The 24,692-nt window shown below is 48.6% G+C and overlaps 1 protein-coding gene across 2 annotated transcripts in view; it reads right to left on the reverse strand.

Annotated features, from left to right (window-relative positions):
* The window catches only part of ANXA11 (annexin A11), a 42,463-nt gene that overhangs the window by 11,084 nt on the left and 6,687 nt on the right, over positions 1–24,692 (reverse strand). For both annotated transcript variants that reach the window (XM_054689893.1, XM_037495611.2), the window contains exons 2-7: positions 7,581–7,643; positions 4,365–4,477; positions 3,063–3,455; positions 1,070–1,157; positions 776–870; positions 7–120 (exon numbers count right to left, since the gene is read on the reverse strand). In XM_054689893.1, coding sequence (XP_054545868.1) covers positions 7–120; positions 776–870; positions 1,070–1,157; positions 3,063–3,455; positions 4,365–4,477; positions 7,581–7,635 — 858 coding nt within the window. In that variant the 5' untranslated portion in view covers positions 7,636–7,643. The remainder of the gene's footprint in view (positions 1–6; positions 121–775; positions 871–1,069; positions 1,158–3,062; positions 3,456–4,364; positions 4,478–7,580; positions 7,644–24,692) is intronic.

The following is a 24,692-nucleotide window of genomic DNA, read 5'->3' on the forward strand; positions in this document are numbered from 1 at the left end:
ACACACCTTGATGGCCTCCTTTATCTCATAAGCATCAAAGAGGATGGGGGTCTTCATCATAGCCAAGATGGTCTTCTCAAAATTTCCTGACAGTTCAGATTTCAGATCTTTGATTAAATCCTGATTGGATATTGAAACAAACAAAAGACTTTGAGAACCCACAAAAGAAGACTAATAGGGACAATATCCGGATCAGAGGACCAGCAGCACTAGCATCTGCTGAGACCTGGCACAAAAGTCAAGTCCTAGGCCCCAGCCCAAATCTATAGATTGGAGTTGTATCTTCACCAGATTCCCAGGGGACCCATGGCACACTGCAGCTGCATGAGCCAAGTCAGAACACGAGCTATTTAATATTTACCCAATTTCCACCTTTTTAACATTCCACGTGCCAGAAAGGCAAAATACCACCCCCACCCCTATGATTATTACTGAAACCCTTTTCCTTCAAAGCTCTCTGTCAGCTACCTCCTGCAGTGGTAGTGAAGCAGCCTGGTCCCCAGGAGGACCAGCCAGATCTCTGAGCACCTCTCACCAAACAGCAGTACCCTCTGGACCCTGGGATTTCTCCCTAAGCATCCTTCAACTCTAGAAGATGCCATCAGCGAAACGGCCACTGGCTGGGTGGGCAGCAGGAAATGTCCTAAAGAGCTTTACTGTCCATCTAGGAGAGCAAGGCCCACTCAGCCTCAAAGAAAAGCAAGGGAAAAAAGAAAGCCTGTGCTGGAGGATGTACGGGAGGGACCAGGCTCCCTATGCCCCTGCCCGTACTCACCTTCCCGTAAGCTGTCTTGAAGGACAGGAGAATCTGCTGTCGCTGCTTGTTAGAGCGACTCCCCAGGCAGTCGATGATGGCCTGCTCATCAGTTCCTGGAGGAAGAAGAGGTGGGAGTAGGTGGGGCTGGAGGTCATGGGAGTCCCTGCAGCTGGAGACTATGCAGGGCCCGGGTCCTCCAGTTCTCCTGGGCATCCTCACTGCACCCCCCCTTATCTTTATCTTCCATCGCCTCTGGGGTCAGAGTCACTGTGCAACTGCCCAGACAATCAGGGGGCAGTTAGGGTGTCTCACCAAAGCCTTTCATAGCTTTCCTCAGGACTTCAGCATCTCTCAAGGGGTCAAAGCCAGAAGCATCTGTGATGGTGCCTCGGTTTCCAAACTGCAGGGACAAGCAAAATTGGATAAGAAGCCACACTCCCCAGATGCAAGACTGCCCCACCCCAGCCTCTAAGAACAACCTCATCACCAACACTTGGGGTATCTGAAGGAGCCTGCACGCAACAGCGCAGAACTTACATTAAGTGGGCACAACTTCACCATGAGTCCTCGTGTTCTGGTCCTGAAGTCTCTGCCAAGCTCTGGGGGCTAGGTCCACCCACAGCTGAATCCCAAAGCTGAAAATCTGCCCTCCATCCGGGTCCTCCAGGGCTCACTGCCTCACCACCAGAGCACCCATTAGCATACATGGGGGTCCTCTTACTACCCAACTAGTTTAGTTTGCATAAATTAGAAAAAGAGGGATGCAGTGAGCCACCTGCAAAGGGACTGCCTCTTGGGCTAGCACTGGTTTTATAGAATCTGTGACCTGCTTGCCTGCAGGACTTCTCCCTGAGGCTGACAACTGCACTCCCCAGCAAACTGGAATTTCCCTGCCAATACTGTCTCCTGGTGGATCATCTTCTGGAGTTGGCACATACCGGTTGCTTCAGAGTTAAGGAGATGGGCTCAAAGAAAAGATAAGGTGGAAGGCAGGGAGGAAGGATGGAGTATAGGGCAGGAGTCGGGGAAAGTGTGGGTGTGGGGCTGGGAGGAGGGGAGACCCACGATCTAAAAATAGTAGTCAAGCACATAGCACTAGCCCTGCACTTGGCTGGTTTGGCCATGTAACCATGACAATGAATTCTAGGCTCTGCTAACAAGAACTACTCTTCAAAATGAGCAAAGATTGGCCTTGAAGGAACTGTCAACAAATGTCCCTACTCAACAGAGGCTTTAAGGGTCCCCTAGCACCAGTCTGGCAGGGTAAACGCAGGGGGCTGAAGACCACATTTTGGGGCATAAGAGATTAGTGGTCTGAGCAGTTCACACAAAACCCAGCAGTAAACATAGAGGAATAAAGAGCACCCTGGGACATTCAGATCCAACAAGTACATGGAGTATCTAACCAAACTGGAACAGTTTATGGAACATGAACCAGGAGTGGGGAATGAGAGAGGAAGTAACACTCTCTACTGAACAGAAAGCTGCCGCTGTAGGACTGAGCCCTCTCCCCGCCCCACCTTCCCAGTCCTTGCTGAACTACGTGTCTCAGGACTTTGGAGCTCAGGGTTGAACCTATCAGAGTACCAGCAGGGAGCAATGTGAATTCACTGAGCCTGTGAATGATGTCTTTAATGAACTCCATCCCCTGATGATGTTAGGGGCCCCAACCCCAACTCCATGCTGACTCCCAGCATGCCATGGATCTGACTTCCTGAAGAGGGGCCTGCTGGAAATTAGTGGAGGAGTTAAGCAGCAATACTTGACTTATAACTAAATACATGTGGGCTTGGAGGCTCTTACTTTTCTGGTTTCGACTTGTACCCTGGGACTTGGAGGAGAAATGCGAGACACTTAGAAGAGATACTTGGAAGAGACATATGGGTGCGAAACACGTGGGAAGGCTGTTCCCAGTCCTTTGCAGAGACAATGGCAGCCGTTACCTTAATGGTACATGATGAATTTTGAGTCTCTCCTCTGTCCGCTCAATCAGGGGTCTTCCAAATCCCTTTCTTGTAGTTCCCCACCAGAAGGTACCTTAGACTATGGCAAGCTTTTGGGCCCCAGCAGTCCCACTCCAGGCCCAGCCTGTTTGGCTGGGCATTAGCCCTCAAGGGGTTGGTTAACTTTTGAGTTTTATTGGAAAACTTATTTGAAAAAAATCTATCACACAAGTCTTCTTCTGCCTTGTGTAACATGGACGGTTGAATCCCATTAACAGTGTGCACCGCTTTCAGTTTAGGGCCCCTGGAGACCCCTCAGTTGTTTGCTAACAGACTTAGGGTAATGTGAAGCTGGCACTCACCTGGGCTGGGAGCACGGCAGGGGTGACAGGCCCAGACCCTGCATATCCAGGGTAGCTTGGCACTGGCTGCTGCTGCTGCCCAGGAGGTGGCATCGGCGACTGCCCAGGGTAGGTCATTGGTGGTTGCCCAGGGTAGGCCCCTGGGGGCTGCTGCCCAGGGGGCGGCATGGGCTGGCCTGGCACAGGGGCCCCTGGGTATGGCGGATATGCAGGCATCCCAGTGGGTGGGTTTCCTCCAGGGGGTGGGTACATTCCATAAGGAGGAACAGGCTGCTGGGCAGACGGGGGCTGCCCAAATCCCCCAGGGGGAACTGGAGGATAACCACCTCCTGGGGCCCCTGGGTACATGTTTGGGACGTTGGCTCCTCCGAAGGTCCCGGACATGCTGGCCGCCTGCAAGTTCAAAAAGCAAAACCTAAGACAAATGGTCCCAGCACCACAGGTCTGCTCTCCATCTACCTGCCCTGGGCCTGGCAGTGGACTCTGGGAGCCACACTCAGAGCTCCAGCAGAAATCAAGCACCGCAGGCTTCTCAGCAAGGCTCAATCTGATCAGCCAACTTAACCACTGTTCCACGCCCCCTCCACCCTCACTCCTGATGCCTTTACCTGCTTTTATGCCCAAAACAGCCATGTTGCTCTGATACTTCACGGTTTACTTATGTCTACTGTCTGTCTCCCCGGTGGAGAAGTCCTCTAGGGCTGGGATTTTGTGTGTTTGATTCACACCTCGCCAATGCCGAGAACAGGCCTGGCACAAATGAGACTGCATACTGGCTACACCGTTTACATTTAGCATCCATTTCTTTTCAGATTATAAAACAGATGATTTTAAAAGCAAATAAGCAGCATGTCTGCCCATGCTCCCAAGAATCTGCTCCCAGGCCAATCAGAAGAATCACCCATAAATATACCAGACACGCATGCACAACCACACCCATACACACTTCTCTCTCCTACCTTGTGCTGTGCTCACTCGGGTGCGCAATACCTATTCTAAGAAAGCACCACCCTACCCAATCCTCCAGAGCTGCAGGGGGCATGCGAGACCCGAGGCCCATATACCCCACTTCCCCTCATCTTATAGTTGGGAAAATCGAATACATGAAGAGGCAGTGAGCAGGTGAGAGTCCTGATAAAAACTTAAAAAAATTAAAACTCTTCTGTCCTAAGACGCAGCTACATGCTCAGCATTCCAGGTAAACACGCACAGATGCCTCAAGCCATGGAAGCAGCAGCCTCTACTCCCTGGCCACGCAGGTGTGGTCCCCAGGGGCAGCCTTAGCAGGAGGGCTGGACTCACCGTTCCCGAAAGGTAGTCCTGGTTGAACTGTCCAGCGTAGTTGGCCACATTATCCAGCCCAATGGGGGGCATGCTGGGCGGGGGGTAGCCAGCACCTCCCCAGGGAGCGCCACCTGAAAGCAACACCAAACCCTTTAGACCATCAGACCTCTAAACAGAGGAAGGCATGTTAGGGGGAAAAGGATGTCCTAAAGCTAATTCCATACAGGCTTTGTGGACTCCACCCCCATCCCAGGCCAAAGCCAAAGACACTGGGAACTCCAAATGCCATCACCACCAAAGGGAAGGTGGCTGGGACCTGAGGGTGGGGTTAAGCAGTCAGATTGGTATAAAGGCAGACACGTGGGCTTTGGAGGGGTCCCCCATTTTGGCTCTCCGCCAGCTCGCAGCGTCCGGCCAGTTCTGAGAGTGACTTTGGGTTTCCAGGTCAGCGGATCGGGTAGGACGCATTAAAGACTTTATTTCCCTATTTTCTCCCTGAGTTGTACATTTTCCTTATTTCCTTTTCCCTTGTAAATAAACCTTTTATTAACCTTTTGTGTGTGCCTGTAGTGGAATATTAATGAGTCCCTTTTAAGCGCGCGGGTGAGGACCCACAGCCAGGAACCCGTTCAATATTGGGGCTGCCCTATAACAGCTGGCGCCCAACGTGGTTTCCAAGCTTCACCCGTGGTTGACCAGCCCTAAGTAATTTTTCTTGCATTGGTCACCATAAAGCTAAGTCCCTTTTAAGTGCGCGGGTGAGGACCCACAGCCAGGCAACCCGTTCAATATCGGGGCTGCCCTATAACAGCTAGAGCCCTCAGTCTCCCTTGGGGTCAGGAGGGGAGGCCAAGCAGGGTCCAGGGAATAGCACCAGAGACCACGTGAAAAACACTTGAGCAAGAAAGTCTAATCTATTCTTGCTGCCAAAGCAAGAGAAGACAGAACCTCCCCCTCCATCCAGGGAGGAAGGTGGGGTTCAGCAAACACTCCCAAGAACCTCTGTGGGATATTAAGGAAGGAGGACAGCCAAGGGCAGGCCTTGCCCTCCTGGGCAGGTGTGCAGACACAAGAATGGGTCAGGTGGGGACAAGTGTGCGGAGACACAACAGTGTGAGCTCAGGAACTCCAAAAATCCACAAGATGTAAAAGCACAGAGGCTCAGAAGGGGGGGGGTGAGGAGGTAGGGGGAAGGGGAGAGGGAGGTGGGGTTCCTGCCCATGTGGTTGTTTGCTGTAACAAGTCCGTAGGAGGCAGGAAAAGTAGCATGAGAAGATGGAGGGAGACAGGCTGAGTCACCAAAAACAGACACCTTGTGGATTCCCCAGGCCCCTTATTCTCGGGATTTTGCTTGGTACCCAAAGTTGCTGCTGGTCAAGCTAAACTGTAGTCAGGCAGGGGGCCTCTCTCCAGGACAAAGTGCTGGTATGAGGATATCTGCTGAAAACAGCAGGCAGACATTATGGCCAGATTAGCATAACTAGCTAGACCACCTTGACAGGAAGACAAGTGTAAACAGGGAATAGAGACTGATCCTCTCAATCAGCATCAACAATGGAGCCCCCCAGGCAACAGCCCCTATTCACTCCGCCCTGGCTAGTGCCAGACTATTATGCATCCCCAATCTACATCCCCACCATGCACATTCCTCCACACATTCCTCCCCGCACTTGCCCACCTTCCCTGAATCTGATACCAAATAAGTGTGAGATTGGGGTTGGGGGAGGACAGGCCTGCATCTCCATAGGGGTAAGCCCCTCTAGGTCTCTCTCTCACTACTTGGACTTTGAGTTGTCTTTCCTCCATCCCACGCAATGCTGCAGCCCAGCAAGGGGACAGACACCTGTGCTTGCAAGGGGTCAAGTAGGGGAACAGCAGAAAACAGTTGAGCTCTGACACCTACACCGCAGGCTATGTGCCCTGGGTGAGGCCCTTGCCACTCTAGGTTGGTTTTCTCAGCTGAGAAGTGGGGGTAATAAAGTATTTGCCTCAAACTGCTGATGAGGATTGAATTAACTTAATGCTGGTGAGTGTTCATGACAGCTGTCACTGTGACAGAGAGCTTGCAGCCAGCATCATGTGGCAGGTGCTGGCCCTGTTGGAAGAGGCCTGGAGGGTCTGGATTTTCAGTTTCCTGGCTTCAGGACAGTCAGGGCCTTTCCAGAATCACCTGGTTCATCCCTTTGCTCCTGGTTCATCCCTTTGCATGAGGGCTCCCGGGACAAGAGAGAGGAAAGGAACCACTCCAGGCTGGTCACCCGAGGTTCTGGAACCAGGCTGTCCCCCTAAAGAGGCTAACAGAGGCTGCAGAGGCTGACACTGTCCATAGGACTCCCACTGGAGAGAGGGGGCAGAGCAATGCTGGTTCATCTGGGGCAGGGGCTTAGTCGGGGGGAGCTAGCCTATGACAGTGGCTGAGTCACTCTCTGTTCTTGAACAATAGAGGGCTTCCAAAAGGCCCATGTGGCACTCAGACTCAGAACCTCAGCTCAGAGGAAAGGATGTGCCGTGGTCTTAGATGGGGGACAGCCTGGTTCCGGAACCTCAGGTGACCAGCCTGCAGTGGTTCCTTTCCTCTCTCTTGTCCCGGGAGCCCTCATGCTTCCTTTTCTACCATGGGGACCAAATCTCCTTTCAGAGACCCAGGAGAATCCAGGACTGGAGCAGATGATTTTTAAATGTGAGGAGAAGCATGGCCAGGCCAGGTTCTGACCGCCTGCTTGGATGATGCAGCCCCACTGCTATGGGCCCACAGCTTCCAGCGGCCACAGCAGTAACATCTAATTCTTAGCAACTGCCTCTACTTCTTCCCTTGGTGACGGAATCCTGCCACCACAAAACCTTGTACCTTGTGCACCAGGTAGCAGAAGTGACAAGGGGTTTGGGTCACCTGACAGTGCTCTGGAGGACACCGTGCCAAAGCTTTACCTGGCTATCCCATCAGTCTCCTGGACAGCCCAGTGAGAAAGAGATCCGTGAAACCATTTGCAAGGGAGAAAACCAAGTTTCAGAAAGAGAAGGCATCTGCCCACTGTTGTCAGTAGTAAGGAATGAGACCTGGTCCTGGCCTTCCAGAACAAACTTCCAAACCACACCCCTTCAGGTCCCACAGTCCAGGCTCCTTCCCAGCCCCTCCCCCTGCTGGGCTACACTCCTGAGGGCTGATGGGAGTGAGGACATGGCAGGAAAGCACAGGGCACTGGGCAGGAGGGCATTCTCACCTGACTCTCTTACCTGGTGCAGCTGGAGGGTAGCCGCCAGCGGGTGGGGGGTAGCCTGGGTAGCTCATGGCTGGATCTGAAAGGGAAGAAGCAGCATACTCAGACTCTTCAGAGAGCTCCCCCAACCTTCCCAGCAGCAACACTCACAGACACAAGATTTAAACTTTGTGTTTCAACCTGCCAGGTCCCCTGCAGGAGAAGCTGCTACAGGCTGACCTGTGATGAGCCAGTCTAACTCTTCCTGCGAGGGCTCCAGCCAGAAAGAGCAACAGGGCAGGCTCATCTTTAGGGCCAGACTCATGCGCGGGCCCCACCCCTACAGGAATCACCACCCACAGTCTGTGGGTTTCCTTGAAATCCCCTGGAACCTAAACCTCACCCCCACCTATCTGACAAGAGATGCTGCCTGTGGGGAGCACTTCCCCATCCTAGTTGGGACAGAGTCCAGGGGCTCGGATCTTTATCTTCCAGGGTCCTTGCCACCATCCATCCAGCAACAGGGGAAGCTAGAACCCCTATCTTCCTGGGCTCTGCCTACAGACGCCTGAACTCTCCACTCAGCCTCCACATTGGATCTGCTGCAAGCCACACTTCACTCTCCAACCTCTGGTTTGTGGGGGAGGGAACTTGGTATGGAATCGTCATTCCTGGAAACAAAAAAGGACCTCAGGAGGTTTCATCTGACCCAGGATATGGAATGAGGGCAAGCGAGGCTGCTTCCCTGCTGGTGCTGCGTGGGTACTTGGCTCTCCCAAAGTGCCCCTGTATACAGAGCCCTCTGCTTCGTTCCATGCCAGTCAAACTGCCCAGGAGGGACACAGACCAGCTGTGACACCAGCCACTCAGACACCATTCTTGCCAATTAGCAGCTGCAGCAATTTGTAGGGGCTCCCAATGACAGGCGAGGGTGTGTGAGGAAACCTGTACCTCCCTTAACAATCACACCTGCCCACTCCAGGTGAGGTGATCCTCCTTACTGCTGGGCCCTATGCCAGCTTATAGCACAGGTTCTCAAACTGCTGTGTGTATCAGAACCACCTAGAGGGCATGACCCAGGTGATGCTGCTGGTTTGGGGACCCCACTTGGAGAGCCACTGCACTAGACGTCACTATCCTACAAGATTCCAGTTGCCCTTCATTGCTATTGAAGAACTCAGCTCATTGTTCTTAAGGAAGCTAAGGGACTTCCTAAATGTGCTACTGCTTTTGTGCCACTTCCTAAATGGGCCTGCTTTTCAGTCCTATGCATGTGGTAAGGTGCGCTAGTCAGTGGGTCCAGAGGTGACTGTAGCCAAAGCAAGGGAAGGCCAAACAATGGCCTATTGACCTTAAAGAGAGGAAGAACTGGTTTCCTGCCATGTGGGCCAAATGCAGGCACCCTTTCCCGTGCACACTGGTGAGCTGGTTGGGGGGCCTGGGGTGGTACCTTCTGTCTGACTCAGCTCCCTGTGACTAGTCCTCAGCCTGACCCTTTGCCAAAACCCTAAGGCCTCACTGGTACAACCAGCCTGGGGGCTGGAATGAGGGATGGGCCTGCAACCTTCTGATGGAAGGAAAAGCATCCACCCTCAGGGCGACCACGGTGTGTTCCTGACACCACTCTCTGGAGACCACCACCAAGCCGAAGCTGTGGGCACCAAAGACCCCCATCTACTTTTGTCTCCACCCAGAGGAATGAGATCAAAGGCGCAAGATAGGGAAAAAAATCAAAACAAAACAAGAGCTGGCTACATACCAAATAAATTTCAGTCAGACCAAAGATTTAAACGTAAAAAGTAGCTCTGAATCCCGGAGACAAAATTAAAATTCCACACGATAAGACACAAACAGAAAAGAACACAAAGACAAGAGAAACCAAACTTAGGGGAAAAGACATACAAGAAAAAGATCCATAACCACTAGAACAACTTAAAATGCTGTGAACAGGCAGTTACAGAAATGGAAGTACAGAGCTCACTCTCACTAATAAACTGAGAATCACCAATTAAAAATACAGAGAAGCCAACATTAAAAATAACACTCTGGCCCAGAAACTACTTTGGAAAGTCTATGTCCCAGACCCACAACTGTGTGAAATGACCCGCGGACCTGGATTTTACTGGGCAACAACAGACTCTTAACTATCCACCTGTAAGAGGCTGGTTAAATAAACCTCCACGGACCCACAGGATGGGGGCTCTGTAGCTGCTTTTACAATTAGCCAGTTCTATACATGAAGCTACAATATGTTCCCAAGCTACAAACTTTGTGATACATACACTCAAAAACCAGACCTTCCCCAGCAGGATCAACAAGGCCCTGGGTAACAGAAGTTGCCTCTAGAGAAGAAGACCAGGGTGGAGATGAGCTTACTGTTAATATTTGCATTTTTTGCCACATGCATGTATTGCCTACTAAAAAACATTTTTTTTAATAATAAATTTTATTTTTATATTCCCCATACAATTGCAACCCCCCCATTCTGACCCCAATCCCTCCCCTCCCGCCCCCTACCCCCCAAAAAGTGTCTCTGGTTCATAGTTTTTTGTTGATAAAAAACATTTTTTAAATCAAGGTGACATTAGTTACAACACTGCATATGATTTAGGGGTAACAGGTTCAAACCTCTTCAGATGTATGTTACCACACCCACCACCAAAGCACCCATAACTCCTTCACCATAGTCCATTGGCCCCCTCCCACTGTGCCCATCACCCTTCCCCCTTCCCCTCTAGAGGCCTCAACTCAGTAGTCAGATATCTAGGGTTTGGAAAAAAACAACTTTTAAAAAGGCTCAATTCAGGTGGGGATTTCTGAGCTCCCTAGAGACCACAGTAGTTCTTCCAAGATTCAAATAGCTCACACAAGGTCCATTCAGTCCCAGGCAGCCCGGCCCTGAGCCTGGTGTTAGCCTTACGATATAAATATCCCATGAGACCGCTGGTGCTCCCACCCGGCAGGGCCTGCGCTGGCCTCAGACCACTCACAGGGCTGGATTAGGGTGGATGCCTATGGGAGATGAACTGTCCACTGTCCTTCCCCAGCCAGGCATTTAAAGTATTCATCTGTGTATTAGTTTTTCATCATTAAATCCTCTACCTGTTTTTATACAAAAATTTAAATATAGAGTCTAAGCTCAGATGATCTCTGCATATATATATGCTTCTTTAAATAAAAGAAGTCACAGACTGGGAGGAAATGTTTACAAAGACACATCTGATAAAGGACCATTATCCAAAATATAGAAAGAACTCCAAGGAAGATATACAGATGGCAGATAAGCATAAGAAAAGCTGCTCAATATCACACATCATTAGCAAATTGCAAGTTAAAACAACAGCGAGACACTGCAGTAGCTACTGGAATGGTCAAAAACCAAAACAGTGAAAATACGAAATACTGATGAGGCTATAGAGCACAGAAGTTCTCATTCATTGCTGTTGGGAATGCAAAACGCTATAGCCACTTTGGAAAACAGTCTGACAGTTTCTTACAAAACTAAATAAGAGTTTCACCATAGGATCCAGTAATCCCTGATATTTACCCCAACAAGCTGAAAATTTACATCCACACAAAAACTTGCTCACAGATTTTTAGAGCAGCTCTACTCATAAATGCCAACACCTGGAACAGCCAAGATGTTCTTTAGTAGGTGAATGGATAAGCTGTGGTACATCCAGATGACGGAATATTATTCAGTGTGAAAAAGAAAGGATTTTGTAAGTCATGAACATGGAACTTAAATGTCTATCACTATGTGAAAGACGCAAATCTAAAAAGCCCACAAGGTGTGTAATTCCAGTTATAGCACACTCTGGAAAAACAAAACTATGGAGATAGTAAAAAGATTAGTAACTGTCAAGAGTTAGAGGGATGAACAAGCAAAGCACAGGGGATTTTCAGGGCCACGTAGCTTGCTGAATGATACTGAACTGCTGGATACATAGGTCAAAACCCATGGACTGGACAACATCCAAAGTGAGTTCAGTATCAACTATGGGTGATGATGTGTCAAAGCAGGTTCAATTCGATTGTGAACTGTTACACATAGGCCAGTCTGGTGAGAAGAACTGACAGTGGCAGGTTGTACACATGTGTACTTTCCACTCATTTTTGTCATGAGCCTAGAATTGTTCCAAAAATAAATTACATTAAAAAAAAAAAAAAAAGGAATACAAGCACACTCTAGGGAAATACAAATGAGTAGAAAGGCACAAAGTGAAGAAAAACAAAAGGAATTCTTCCCCTCTAGTCCTGGCCTAAAGGGAGCCAGGGAACAGATTCTAATGTGTAATTTAAGGTCAAAAATAAATGACACAGGGCCTTCCCAGGTGGCGCAAGGGGTTACACACCACACTATGAATCAATCCACAGCCTCTGCAGCACGAGTTCGATGCCCGGCCGGCCAGGGAGAAACCCACATGGCGCAGCAGACCTCTCCTGTCTTGCCCGCTGCTCCCCTCAGCAGTGTGTTTCAGTCAGTCTGCCTGTTCTGTTTCCCACTCTGTCTCTGGTGGATCTTCTCACCCCGGTGCCCCGGCATCTTTGGCCTGTACCCCTGCTCTTGTATGCATAAATAAATAGAGCTTTAAAAAAAAAAAAAAATGACACACATCTATAAATGTTTATGCACCCGTGTGTGTGTAAGCATAAAGTTGATGTATGATCATACAGATAATTTCTTTTTAAACAAGAGAGATTTATGTGCTTATCTGCAAACTCTCCTTGTTCCAGTACAAGTTAGGTTTGAGCAGGCTTGGGTGCAATGAGTCGTCACATTCCTTGCTGGTGTACTTCCTGGCACTGTCTGGGAACTTAAGAGTTGACCAGCCATCAGCCAGTATGAGCAGCTCTCAGCCTCCACGCACTGCCAGGGAGTGCGCAGCATTCCAGCCCAGGTCACGGACCAGAGGGGGGAGGTGACCACCCAGCACAGGGTGTGGATGGGGCCTGACGCAAGCCAGAAATGTCTATCTCAGGCAGTCCAGTTCCAAGCATCTCCTACAGAACAAACAATTCAGGCCCTCACCTCTCAGGACTCTTTCTTCCTCCTGGATTTTAGGACTTCTGAAAGGGATACTTCCTTAGAGTTCTACTCCAATCCCAGATTCAAAGATGCCCCAAATGTCCCCCAAAGGAGCTTGAAGATTATCTAGTTTCCAATCCCTTCTGTTTTATAGTTAAAATACGCCAGGGACAGACTTGCTGAAGTCACACACGCCCTAGGCAGAGCATCTCCGGTGGAATTCGGCCTGATGAGAACAGAGCCTGCCTTCCTTCCCCTAACAATACCACATGCCCCAATCTGTGACCATTTCTATCTCAGCTGGGGTGGCCTGTTTGGTGGTCCCAAGACCACCCGTCCACGGCAGAAGGAAACAATGCTATGATGTGTTTTGACCAGGAGTCGGCCAAGGCCACTCCTCCTGGCATCGAGGATGGGGAAACCCTTAGCTCATACCACTTCCCTCTACCACACCCTCCAATTATTATGTGTGGCCCACACTGCCACACATGCTCAAAATCGGCTGCAGGAGCTGCCCCCGTTAGTCCAGGTAAATAACAGTGACTTTGGAATTCCAAAAAGTAACCAAGGTATGAAAGCACTGATTAATAATCATTGACACTAACAAAAAACAACTTTGTATTATGAAGAACACTTAAACAAAACAGAACAGTCTATCGTCATCCCTCAACTTCAACAATTATCACCTCAAGACCAACCTTGATTCACTCACATCCTGCCTACTCCCGAGCATTATTCCAAAGCAAATCCCAAACATCACCTGTAATTTCACCCACAATTTTCCAGGCCTCTAGATATTAGGAACTTGAATAATGTAATGACACTACAGCTGAAGCTCTAGATTGAAACCAGGCTTCATGCCAGCAGAGAACTCAAGAGCTGGGAGAAATGCCTTTTTTTTTTTTTTTTTAATTAATAAATTTTATTTTTATATTCCCCATACAATTGCAATCCCCCCATTCTGACCCCAATCCTTCCCCTCCTCCTCACAACTTTTCCAGTTGCTGGACCAATGAGCTCTTACCAAAGGGCCATGCCTCCAACCATCTGTGAATGCTGTTTCCTGAGCGCTGGCCTAACATTATGGCCACCCCTGTTCCCCAAGCTTAATGCAAACCCCACATATACAGCTTGAGTGGAAAAGTAATTGGAGGTCCCCTGCCTGTGGCCTCTGCTTTGCCAATTAATAGCTGAATGACTTGGCCAGTCATATAACTCCCTCATCCTCAACTTTCCCCATTGAAAACTCTTCCCTGGCTTGTTACTATCACCATACAGGAACATTATATGATCACATCAAATAGGAAATACCTGGCATACACATGGGCAAGCAATGGCACAGCAAACAATTGTAAATCCAAGGTTGTTGTCACTTGCAGTGTGCATCTCTGCATATAGGCTTTCTGTAGAGTAAGACCACCTCGCATGTGGGAGCCAACTCTGACGCCAAGGGCATGCACCACCCAAACATGTCCTGCAGGCAGCAGGTGGATTCTTTTCCATTATAAACCTGCTCCCTTCTGAATTTCTACCACCCACTGCTGCCAGAAGTCACCATCATCAAAATCTGAAGAAATTAAAGTCTCACTCAGGTTTAACTGGACCCCATCCCCAGCTCAGCCTTGCTACACAGAAGCAGGCAGCACGGTATACAATTCAGTGCTTCTTGAACTGTGTCTTCACACCAACTTAACATCTTGCAATTAGCAAGGGCCCAATTAAAAAAGGAAGCAAGGGACAGAGATTACTTGTCCAAAAACTTTGGAAAATGCTGCCTCTGACATCCCCTTCCAGTTAAGTGCTAACTCACAATGGCATTGAGTCCCAAAGCCTCTGAGACGTTCTTAACAAAGGAGTTTGCTTAACTTTGTCTCCCACTTTCCCAAATTTACTAGGCCCTAATAATAGTAGTTAACATGTACTGAATACTTCTTATGTGCTAGGCACCGTGTTAAGTGCTTTACATGGAGTTTAACTTTACAACTCCATGAACAAGTACTGTAACAGGGTGGTCCCCGGGAAGGGGGAGGTTCCCTGCCCCACCCAAGAGAAGGTGGAGCTGAGCAGGAAGAGAAGAGGAGAAGCTGCAGAAGAGACTGAGGAAGGAAGCAGGATGGAGCCAGAAGGAGACCTGGAGGAGGCACATGGAGCCTAGAGACACGTGAAGAAACTGCGCTTGTCTTTTGGTCGTGGACTGGGTGACACAGATGTGGGTGACCCGTGGGGAGGTGACAATGGCAGCTTTTATCTTGATGTTGATTTTGCTCTTTTCCTTCTGGGCTTGTCTGATTGTTTCTGACCCTTTGCTGTGGGTCCCCACTGGAAGGTGCTTTAGACTCATGGCAGGCTTTGGGACCTTGCTCTGGGCCAATCCCATTTGGATGGACTTTTACCCACGAGGGGACGGGTAACTTTGGGTGCTTCACTTAGAAACTAGACTCTTTGCCTTACCTGTATTGTTTCCTAGTTTTATTAAAGTTCCTTCCCATTAAAGTCTCCTATGTTTTGTGTTGATGCGGCGGGATGGCAGAACCCATTTAGAATAGGCAGGTTTGCGGGGTTTGGGCTGCCCCTCTCCCTGTCCTATAACAGTACTAAAATTTGGAGCCCGATCAGAGCTGAAGACACTGTAAATGGTTGTGCAGGATTCACACCCAGACTGTTGGGGTTCCAAGACCCCGAGCTTCACCCCTATGCTATGCTTACTCACAGAGCCCACTGGCCCCAGAAGCTATTGATAGTTCAAAGACTGAAACTTTAAAAATACCAGTGGCAGAGAAAGCATGGGGTCAGGAGTCAGGCCTTCAGGCCTCACCGTAGTCCTTCCTCAAAGGCAGTGCAGCATGGTGGAGAATAAGAACTCTGAAGCCAGACTGCCCAGATTCATATCCCAGTTCTGTTCTCTATTAAGCCTATGATCTTGGGCTGGTTATTTAACCTTTCTGGGGCTCAGCTTTCCCCATCTGTAAGATGCAGAAAGTAATAGTTTAATACCAAATATGTCCTCCTTATATCATTTAACTTCTTATTGTATCAGACTCCCCAATATAAAATAGCAAATAGGATTAGAGGATCCTAGAGGACCCTGGGTCATCTGATAACACTCAGGATGAGAAATGTGGGGATAATCTGAGAGATGAGGAGAGTCAGGATAGAGAAAGGGCAGAGGGTGGACAGAGCAGTGGGACGAGCACCAACACCAGCCCTGCAGCAGCAGGGCCTGGGAACGGCTGTGTGGGATTTTTCCAATCTCCGGAAACAGAAACCACCAACAGGAATATGGTAATGTCTTCTTCCTCCCCACCCTGCCCCCCTCTGCACACCTAGGTCCTGGGTGACTGGTCCAAGCTCCAGAATTGTATGTGTAAGGGGTTGGGGCAGCGAGGAGTGTCTTTGAATAGACCCCCAGAGGGGGAAGCTGCTGAGAGAAGAGTCCTGAGGGGCTGCCCAAAGCTCCAGCCCTGCAGGCACCTAATGACCATGATCAGTGCTTCCTCTCTGGATCCCCTTCTACACAGAGACCTCTTCTTTCCTCTCAACTGCCTTTCCAGACCAGGCCCTTGGAAACAAGCAGAAGCGAAAACAAGGCAGGAGGGACTCAACTTTCACCTAAAGGTAGTATGAGCACACACACAGATCCCCACAGTCTCTCCACCAAACCCCACAGCACAGCCCAGCAACTAGGGGCATTTCCTCCTGCTGGGAGACTTCCCCTTTCACACCTGCCCACATCAAGGAGGCATCCGGAATACGAGTCTACACGCGTCATTTGGGATTTCCGAAGTGTACAGTGAGCCAGAGGAAGGTGAAGCCATATGTAGTGTCGCTGTCTGGAGGACATCTGGGCCTAGAACATGACAGGGCTGGGGCTGCTGTTCGTGGAGACACCAAGGTTCTCAGATGCACAAGGAGCGACAGAAAAAGCCCCCCACCCAAGTCCTAACTCCAAAATGTGGCAAAGACCTAAGGAAACACACACATACACACACACACATCCCCCAAAAGGGAAACTGGGTTTTTTTAAGTGCATGGGCTAAGCTGCTGTCAATTACACCGCCTGAGCAGAGAAAGGGGTTCATCCTACCATCAGTCTGAGAAACAAAGCAGGAGGGACAGGGACAAGTGCCAGGGGTGTCCAAGCACTCCCTGGTCATCCCCTCTTTTACTCTCAAGTCCTTCCATTTCTTATAAAGTCCAACTCAAGCAACATTTCCCCAGGAACACCTTGGCCCACAGGGGCGCTGCAAGCTCCACCCCACTTACTATCTGTACAACACCAGCTCTCAGCAGTTCAGGTGGAAGGGAACTTGGGGTGCTCCTTCTCTGAACCCCTCCGTCATCTGGGAGGGAAAGGGGGAGCTGTCTGGCCCCTCCCAGGCCATGTATCCTATGTATCAACAATATTTCTAAGCAGGTTCTCTACCTTCCCCACTAAGTCATTTCCCCCATCTCTGCACAGTCAACACTCCCCACTGAGAGCCACAAAGATCACAGGACAGTCACGAGAGACTTCTTGGCTCTGCTATATGATTTTACCCACAGCCCACATGGCTGTTATCATCTTCTAACACTGCTACTGGGGTACTGGGATGACACACAGGGTTTGGTGATGACAATGAGTCCAATTCTAGCTCAACCAATTGCTGGCTGTGTGACCTCAGACATGCTGTGGACCTCTTTGAGCCTTTCTCCCTACCTGTAATATTGGGAGAAATATGTCTACCCATCTCATATGTGGCTGTGAGGATTTGATGCACAACTTACACACATATCAAGCTAACCACCCTGCAACTTCTTAGCATACAGTAGGTGCCTAGTTCATTTTAACCCCTAAAAAGCATTAGTCTGAGAGCTAGGGTCTGGGTTGTAATTCTACAACTTACTGTGTGACCTCCCTCCAGAAACTTGGCCTCTCTGAACTTTCAAAATGACTAGCCCCACTGCACTGAGAAGCCAAAAACTTCATGTGCCTTGGGGCCTCCCTGGTGGTGCGGCGGTTGAGTGATGGGTTGCGGAGCTGCCCGCAGCCTCTGCAGTGCCGGTTCGATCACTGGCTGCTCCCCGGCCACCAGAGGAGGGTCCCACATGGCGCGCAGACCTCTCCTGCCGCCCACTGCTCCCCTCAGCAATGTACTTCGTCAGTCTGCCTGCTCTGCTCTCCGCTCTGGCTCTGGTGAGTTCTCTCACCCTCCTGCGCCTCTGACTGTACCCAGTGCTTGTATAAATAAATAAATAAATCATTAAAAACAAAACAAAACAAAACAAACTTCATGTGCCTTGCTTTTGATATCCCCTTCATTTTAGAGGTCTGGAACCAAACCTGCAATACCTTCAAGGCACACCTGTACTCAGGAGAGCCAAATTCATGGAGACAGAAAGTACAACTGTGGATACCTGGGGCTGAGGGGAAGGGGGCTGGGAAGTTAATGTCTATTAGGGGTTAGGGAAGATGAAAAAGTTCTAGAGATGGAGATGGTGATGGTTGCACAGCGATGTGAATGCACTTAATGCCCCTGAACTGCACACCTAAATTAAGTTGTGTGGGGTTAATCCACTGCTTGTTTACAGCAGCAGTGGAAACGCACACATACATTGACCAGCGCTTCTTTCCTTCCTTCAGATCCTTCCTTGTTCTCTTTGAAGAGGACTCTGCTCTTTGTAGGAGTCTACCTAGCTACCAGTTTTCTTTGACAAAGGAAGATATAAACCAAGAACAATACATATAGCCGAGAAAGGAACAGGTGTTTGCCCCTCCTGCAGGTGGGGAATGAGATTAATAAAGCTCTGCTCCTTTGTATTATGTCAACATGAGTCACCATGGTGAGACTGGGGCTTGTAAGTGTGTTCTGTGTGGCCAGGCCAGACATACCCAGCCAGCAATGCAAATGCTCTAGGGAGGAAAAAGGTTGTAGTACAAGCTACAGAGGGAGGACAATCATACCCAATGGGCCCAGATCACAGAGCTGGACTCAGAATTCATTCAGCCATAAGGATGACTCAATTTATTCTATCTACCACACCTCCACTATTTCACAAATGGGGAAAATGACAACCAAAGAGTAAGTGATGTGTCAAGGTGACATAGCAAGGTCCTAAAAGGGCTGGCCTTGTACCCCCACACCAAGAGCTAACTGTTCAAAGAGGCAGGCCCCTGTCAACTGCTGGGTCTTTACCAGCATTTGGGGGGGGGGCAGGTTTTGTGGGACCTGGAGCTCAAATAATTTTAGGGGGGCCCTCTTTAAGAAGATGAATATACGATATCAGTTTCTTGGCAAATTTTACCAAACCATGACTGTGAATTCAGTTAGGATTCCACTCAGAGCATTGGAAGGGCCACATGCCCATGATGTCATGAGAGAGTTGGCCTGAAGCTGAAACTTAACTTTCAATAACTCCATAGTAATTCCCTCTCTGGGCTCAGAGAAGCAGCCAGGGCTGTGCTAGAGAAACCAAGGCCCTCCTAAGCCTCTCTCTCTTTCCCCTATTAAATGCACGAGCATGCCAGGGATCAGTGTTCTCAACTTGTGATACCCAGAACCTGGGTCTATGTGAAGGTTCTGTAGATCACAAACATTTATTTCATTATGGGTAGGCCAAGGGGTTGCAAATGACTCAGCCTGACTTAAACACCCAGGCTGACTTATGGGTCCTAAATTTCCACGTGGTGGCTATAATGAGGGTGGCCCCCTTCAGCTGGTATACCTGCTCCTGCCCCACTGTTCCTGGCTGGACTGTCACTGGAGGCACCTGCACTCGCATTCAAAGGAAGAGATGTTCACCCAGGACCCCACTGATCAAAATGCAATGAGCATCTCTGCTCCATTTGGAAGCCCGGGTTATCACCTCTCTGATAGTAAAATGGGGCATGAGGAGTAGTAGATTTAAAGGCAGAATGAGGTCCTGAAAAGCCCACCACCCAGACCTGGGAGCCTGTTCAAGTATCCATTCCAGCTCCGAATGGTTGAGGTAGCCCCTCCCTGCCTAGAAGCCCCAGCGTGAATCTCCTTCCAATAGGGCTTACCAGGAGCTGTGCTTCTGTTAGGGGGAAAAGGATGTCCCAAAGCTAATTCCATATAGGCTTTGTGGACTCCACCCCCACCCAAGGCTGCTCTATAACACTTCTAGCAGTGACTATGTGCCCAGCCACCCTTGCATGGCCGGAAGCTGAAAAGAAATCCCAATCAGAGCCTACAAGTGACAATGCAGAAGACTCTTTTGAGATCTTGGGTATGCGCTGATATCTGTGCAGGTGGGATCCTGCAGGGCCAAGAGGGGCACTGTGCCATGCACAGGGGGCTCCCAGAGATCTACATGTGATGGGAAGAACTGCAGGAATTGTGTGTGCATAGTTTAGCCAAGCTGTTACCTTGGCACTTTCCATCTTCAGAATGTCTGCTCGGACAGCCCCGTACATGACCTGTCCTCCTGTGGCCTCAGTGGCTTCCCAAAGCCTATGTCAATCGCTGTCCTCTTTCAGGCCAGATCGGGCCCCACCTCTTTCAGGAAGTGCTCCCTGATCTCTCCACCCCCAAGGATGACTAGTCACTCTTTCCAGAACTTTATATGCACTTAGCTCAAAATGTTTTCTATGTCCTCTTGTGTTCTAAAATTCCTCCCCCTCCCCCGACAAGTTGCATCAGGACACCAGCAGACCCTGATTCATCTCCCCACACCCTGGGTGGTACCTATTCCTGACGTAGGTGCCAGGAATTCTGGGAGCAGAGAGGACATATCTAGGACTTCGCCTCTCTCCCTGCCACACAAAGGCAGGTCTTCCAGTGATGTGAGAGGGCAGGTGAACATACCTGACTCCATTGGGAAGGGCGCAGGTGGCCCTACCCTATGCAGGGGCAGCAGAGCGCAGGATCCTGCCTCACGGGGCACTCCCTCACCTCTAGGGTATAGGTCACAGGTGCCATTAAGCGCCCAAAACAGGGCAGGGAGTCCCAGGGCAGCACTCCACCAAGCCAAGCCTGACCAGACTTTCTCAGTCACTAAACAAAAAGCCTATACAAGGTGCCGTTAAACATTGAACTCCCCACCCGCTCACCATGAATTAAGAGTAGCTGGAACCTACTGGATTATTAGCCAGGTAGCCATCAGGCCCTACCTCTGAGAGCTGGCACCTGTTGCTGCCTGGTCTAGAGAAGTTGCAGGCAAAAGAGGCCAGAGAGTGGCCACAGGGTAGTTACAAGCAGGTTCTGAAAAACCCCTCTTAGAAGAAAATGTCAATGCCCAGGTGCTCTGACATTTGTATTAAACAGGAATGTCATACATCAGAGCTAGAAGGGGCCTTCATGAGATCATTTGGTTCAACCAGTTTATTTTACTTAGGTGGGAGCTGAGGCCCAGAGAGTAGAAGGTTCTGCCTGAAGCCTTAGGGATGACAGGGGGCATGATGAGGACCAGAATAATGGTCTTTATTGGCCCAGGCTGGCCCCCTCCACCCAGCACACTCCTGGGCTTCCTTTCATCTTCCTGGGTTGGAGAAAGAACTTGGGAAATAAAGTAATAAAGTAAAGGCTGGCCGGGGAAAGCAAATGGGAAAATGACTCTGTTGCCCTCAAATAACTTTCCAGGTAATCAAGTCACACAAAAAAAGTCATCTGCTCCAGGGTAGCCTCTGTGACACCTTCTTTCCAGGTCCCCCTCCCTATGAGTTGACAACAGCAGAGAACAGGGGTTAGACGCCACTTGCTCTGTATCTCTTGGGTATCTGGAGCACTACTGGACATCAGCCTAACTCAGTTTGGGGTTCAAATGGTCTCTGCCCCAATCCCTCCTAGAAATAGTTACCTATGTGTAATACCTGGAGTTGGGGAAGGCAAGTTGAGAGGAGAAAGCACATCAAGATAGGCCTCCATGTAATGGTGGGTGCTGGGAGGGGATACCCCCATCCCACATGATCTATAAGATCGGGAGGGGGGACCAAGCGGCAGAATGTGCACTCTTCTGACCTGAGGATTGGGAACAGTCCTGAAGCAGTGAAGCCTCTGGAGCCTCAGCAAAACAGTAGCAGCTTGCCAGTTTACTCACTTGTACCGCCTGCTGGCTGGCCCTGTTGGGAGGTGCCATTCCCTCTTCCTAACACGAGGAACACTGGCTCAGTCAACGCAAGACTGACAAGTATAGAATAGTTTCAAATTAAGGACAGCAGTACTTGGTGTTCCAGAAACTTCCTATTGTCCCCCCCTTAACCATCTGCTTCTGTATCAGAACATTAACTGCAGCCTGGCACATGGCAGCCCCAAATAAAGATTATGTTTTGGAGCCTCCCTGGCAGTTAGATTTTTAATATTACATGAAATCAACATTAGCACAGTGTGTGTCAGTAAATGTAACCTGTAGCCGATTTTTTGTACAGGGGGTCCTCTCACATAGATGGGAAAGTCAGCTATGCTAGGTCAGGCAGGAAAGGGAAGCATCTCAAGCAGTGCTACTACCCAGAGTGTGGTTCCCAAGCTGGCAGCATCAGCACAACCAGATACCTGTTTGAAATTCTCAGGCACCACCACACACCTCCATCAGACCCTTAGCGGTAAGTCTAGGAATCTGTGTTTCACGGACCTTCCAGGCTACACATAAATGTGCTCCAGTTTGAGTACCAGAGCCCTAAGGAATGCTGGGGGCAACTTCACATTAGGAGCCATGGGCCTGGACAACCCCATGGAACAAACACTTATCAACCCTGTACTGCAATTTGTGGAGGGAGGGAGAGAGGGAGAGAGAGAGGAGAGAGAGAGGGAGAGAGAGAGAGAGACAGAGAGACAGAGAGAGAGAGAGAGAGAGAGAGAGATGAACTCCCCTCTGTACAGATGGGACAGGGAAGAGGAATGAAGACAAACTTAACCAACAGAGCAGAGATTAGGAAAGAAATAACATTCAAGTATAATTAATAAATAGAAAATAAGGTGCAAGGAATAAAACCAAGACTACCTGGTATATGAAGAGCCTGAATTTCTCTGCAAAGCAGAAACCACCAAGTTTGGTTACTATTATCATTGCTTCCTGTCATCCTCCCTCCTGTCATGTGCTAATTACACAAGAAACTTTTTTTAAGTGAGAACGAAAGGTTAAAAATTAAGGGTTGTGCAAAGACACATACTAGGTAAACACAAGGAATAACTAGGAGTTTAAACATTAATATTAAAAATATGTTGACAACTTTTCAATAAGCAGCAAAGGGAGTTTCCATACATTTTTCAGCCATTTGCCGTGATCCGAGAACAGAGGACTTGGGAAGCTACTCACTAGGATTTCCTGGTACAAGGTGTGGGCCATTCCAGTCCCTTGAAATAGTTTTATCTGACTTAAAACATAAGCATGAAAAAAAGCAGAAGACTTGGGGGCCCAAGTCTTTTTATCTGACACTTGGCCTAGGGCATTTTTGAAGACTATCCTGTCACGTCTCTTGGGGTACAAAGAAAGCCCATCTTGCTGCAGCAAATGAGGAAGGAAACATGTAATTGCAAGGTAGAGCTGTCTATCAACCGGGACTAAAAGAAGGGGGCGGGGACACCAAACAGGAAGAGGTTACCAAGGCCTCACTGGGTTTGTGGGCAAATCTCATTTTATTTCCCTTTCTAAAAACCTGGTTACCGCGAAGAACACTGGGACAGTCATGGAGGGAGAGCTCACAAAAATGGGGAAGCTGAGAAGCAGGGGGGCCGGTGTGATTATTGATTAATTTTAGGACTGTAAAGAAGGAGGCCTCTCAGGTCCTTGGTTACACATTCTCCTAAAACACAGATAATATGGAAAATAAGGCCAAAGATCATGAGCATTAAATGAGTGAAATATAGTATACACAAGGTATAATCCACAAAGATAAGCTTGATAAGCCTCTCTATAGCAAACATGAAAGCCAAGTTCATAATGCTAGAACAGATATGAGTAGCTTGACTTTAAAAAAGTAGAGTTTGGGGCCTCCCTGGTGGCACAAGGAGTTAAGCACCACACTATGAAGCAATCCGAAGCTTCTGCAGCACAAGTTCCATCCCCAGGCCAGCCAGGGAGCAACCCAAATGGCGCAAGGGACCTCTCCTGTCTCGCCCACTGCTCCCCTCAGCAGTGTCTTTCAGTCAGTCTGCCTGTTCTGCACCCTACTCTGCCTCTGGTGAATCCTCTCACCACCCCCCCCCCACCCACATCTCTGGCCTATACCTCACCTCTTGTATGCATAAATAAATAAATCTTTAAAAAAAATTATGGAGTTTGACTCATGTCTCAGAATTTGACAGATAATAAGCAAGGATATGAACGCCAAGTTCAAGTAACATATTTAAATTCTGTGTCCTATATAATATATACTCTTCTTTCATGTCTATGTGACTTTTGAATATTATCGTGTAGTGGTGACAAAGAACATATTAATTCACCCCATAAGAGACATTTTGCTTATCCACATTCATTAATCATAAACTGATAAATGATAGTCAACATAAAACATGATCATACTCCCAACAAAATGACAGGGAAATTCAGGACCCTATCTTCTAAATTATCCTCGGGTCAAAACTAATGCACAAACTGACTAGAACGCAATGAAAAGGTGAGTGTTTCCCTTGTCAGTTAGAACTACACTCAAAGGAAAATGTTGAGTTGATATGCTTTTTTAATTAAAAGACTAAAAATAAAAACCAATTTAAATATGAAAGTAGAGAATCAAAACAAGTCAAAAGTAAGAAGGAATGAGTAAGGATAAAGGTTAAAATGAGTCACCAGTGAACAGAAAAAACAAGGAAACAAAAAATAATAACCGGTGAACAGAAAAAACAGAAAACAAAAAATAATATAAACAATTTTTAAAAATTCCAATGTAGCCAGTTAGAATCTCATTCATAATACCTAAGAAAGACATATTACAAGGCCTGTCCTCTCTCTCCAATTTGAAAAATGAATATCATAAAAATGTCAGGTCTTCCTTATTAAAAAAAATGCATTCATCACATGCCAATCAGGATTCTATAGGCTGTCTGCTCCAACTGTTTCAAGATATAACACTAATCAGTGATTGCACTAAATCAATAGGGTTGAATAAATTATGGTACATCTGTAGTATAGAACATTCCACAGCTGTTCCTGACCTGGAGTAACAATAGCCCAGAATTACTGTCCTTG

The sequence above is a fragment of the Talpa occidentalis genome, unplaced genomic scaffold, assembly GCF_014898055.3.
Source record: "Talpa occidentalis isolate TD23 unplaced genomic scaffold, MPIMG_talOcc4v2.1 talOcc4.8, whole genome shotgun sequence".
Taxonomy (NCBI): Eukaryota; Metazoa; Chordata; class Mammalia; order Eulipotyphla; family Talpidae; genus Talpa; species Talpa occidentalis.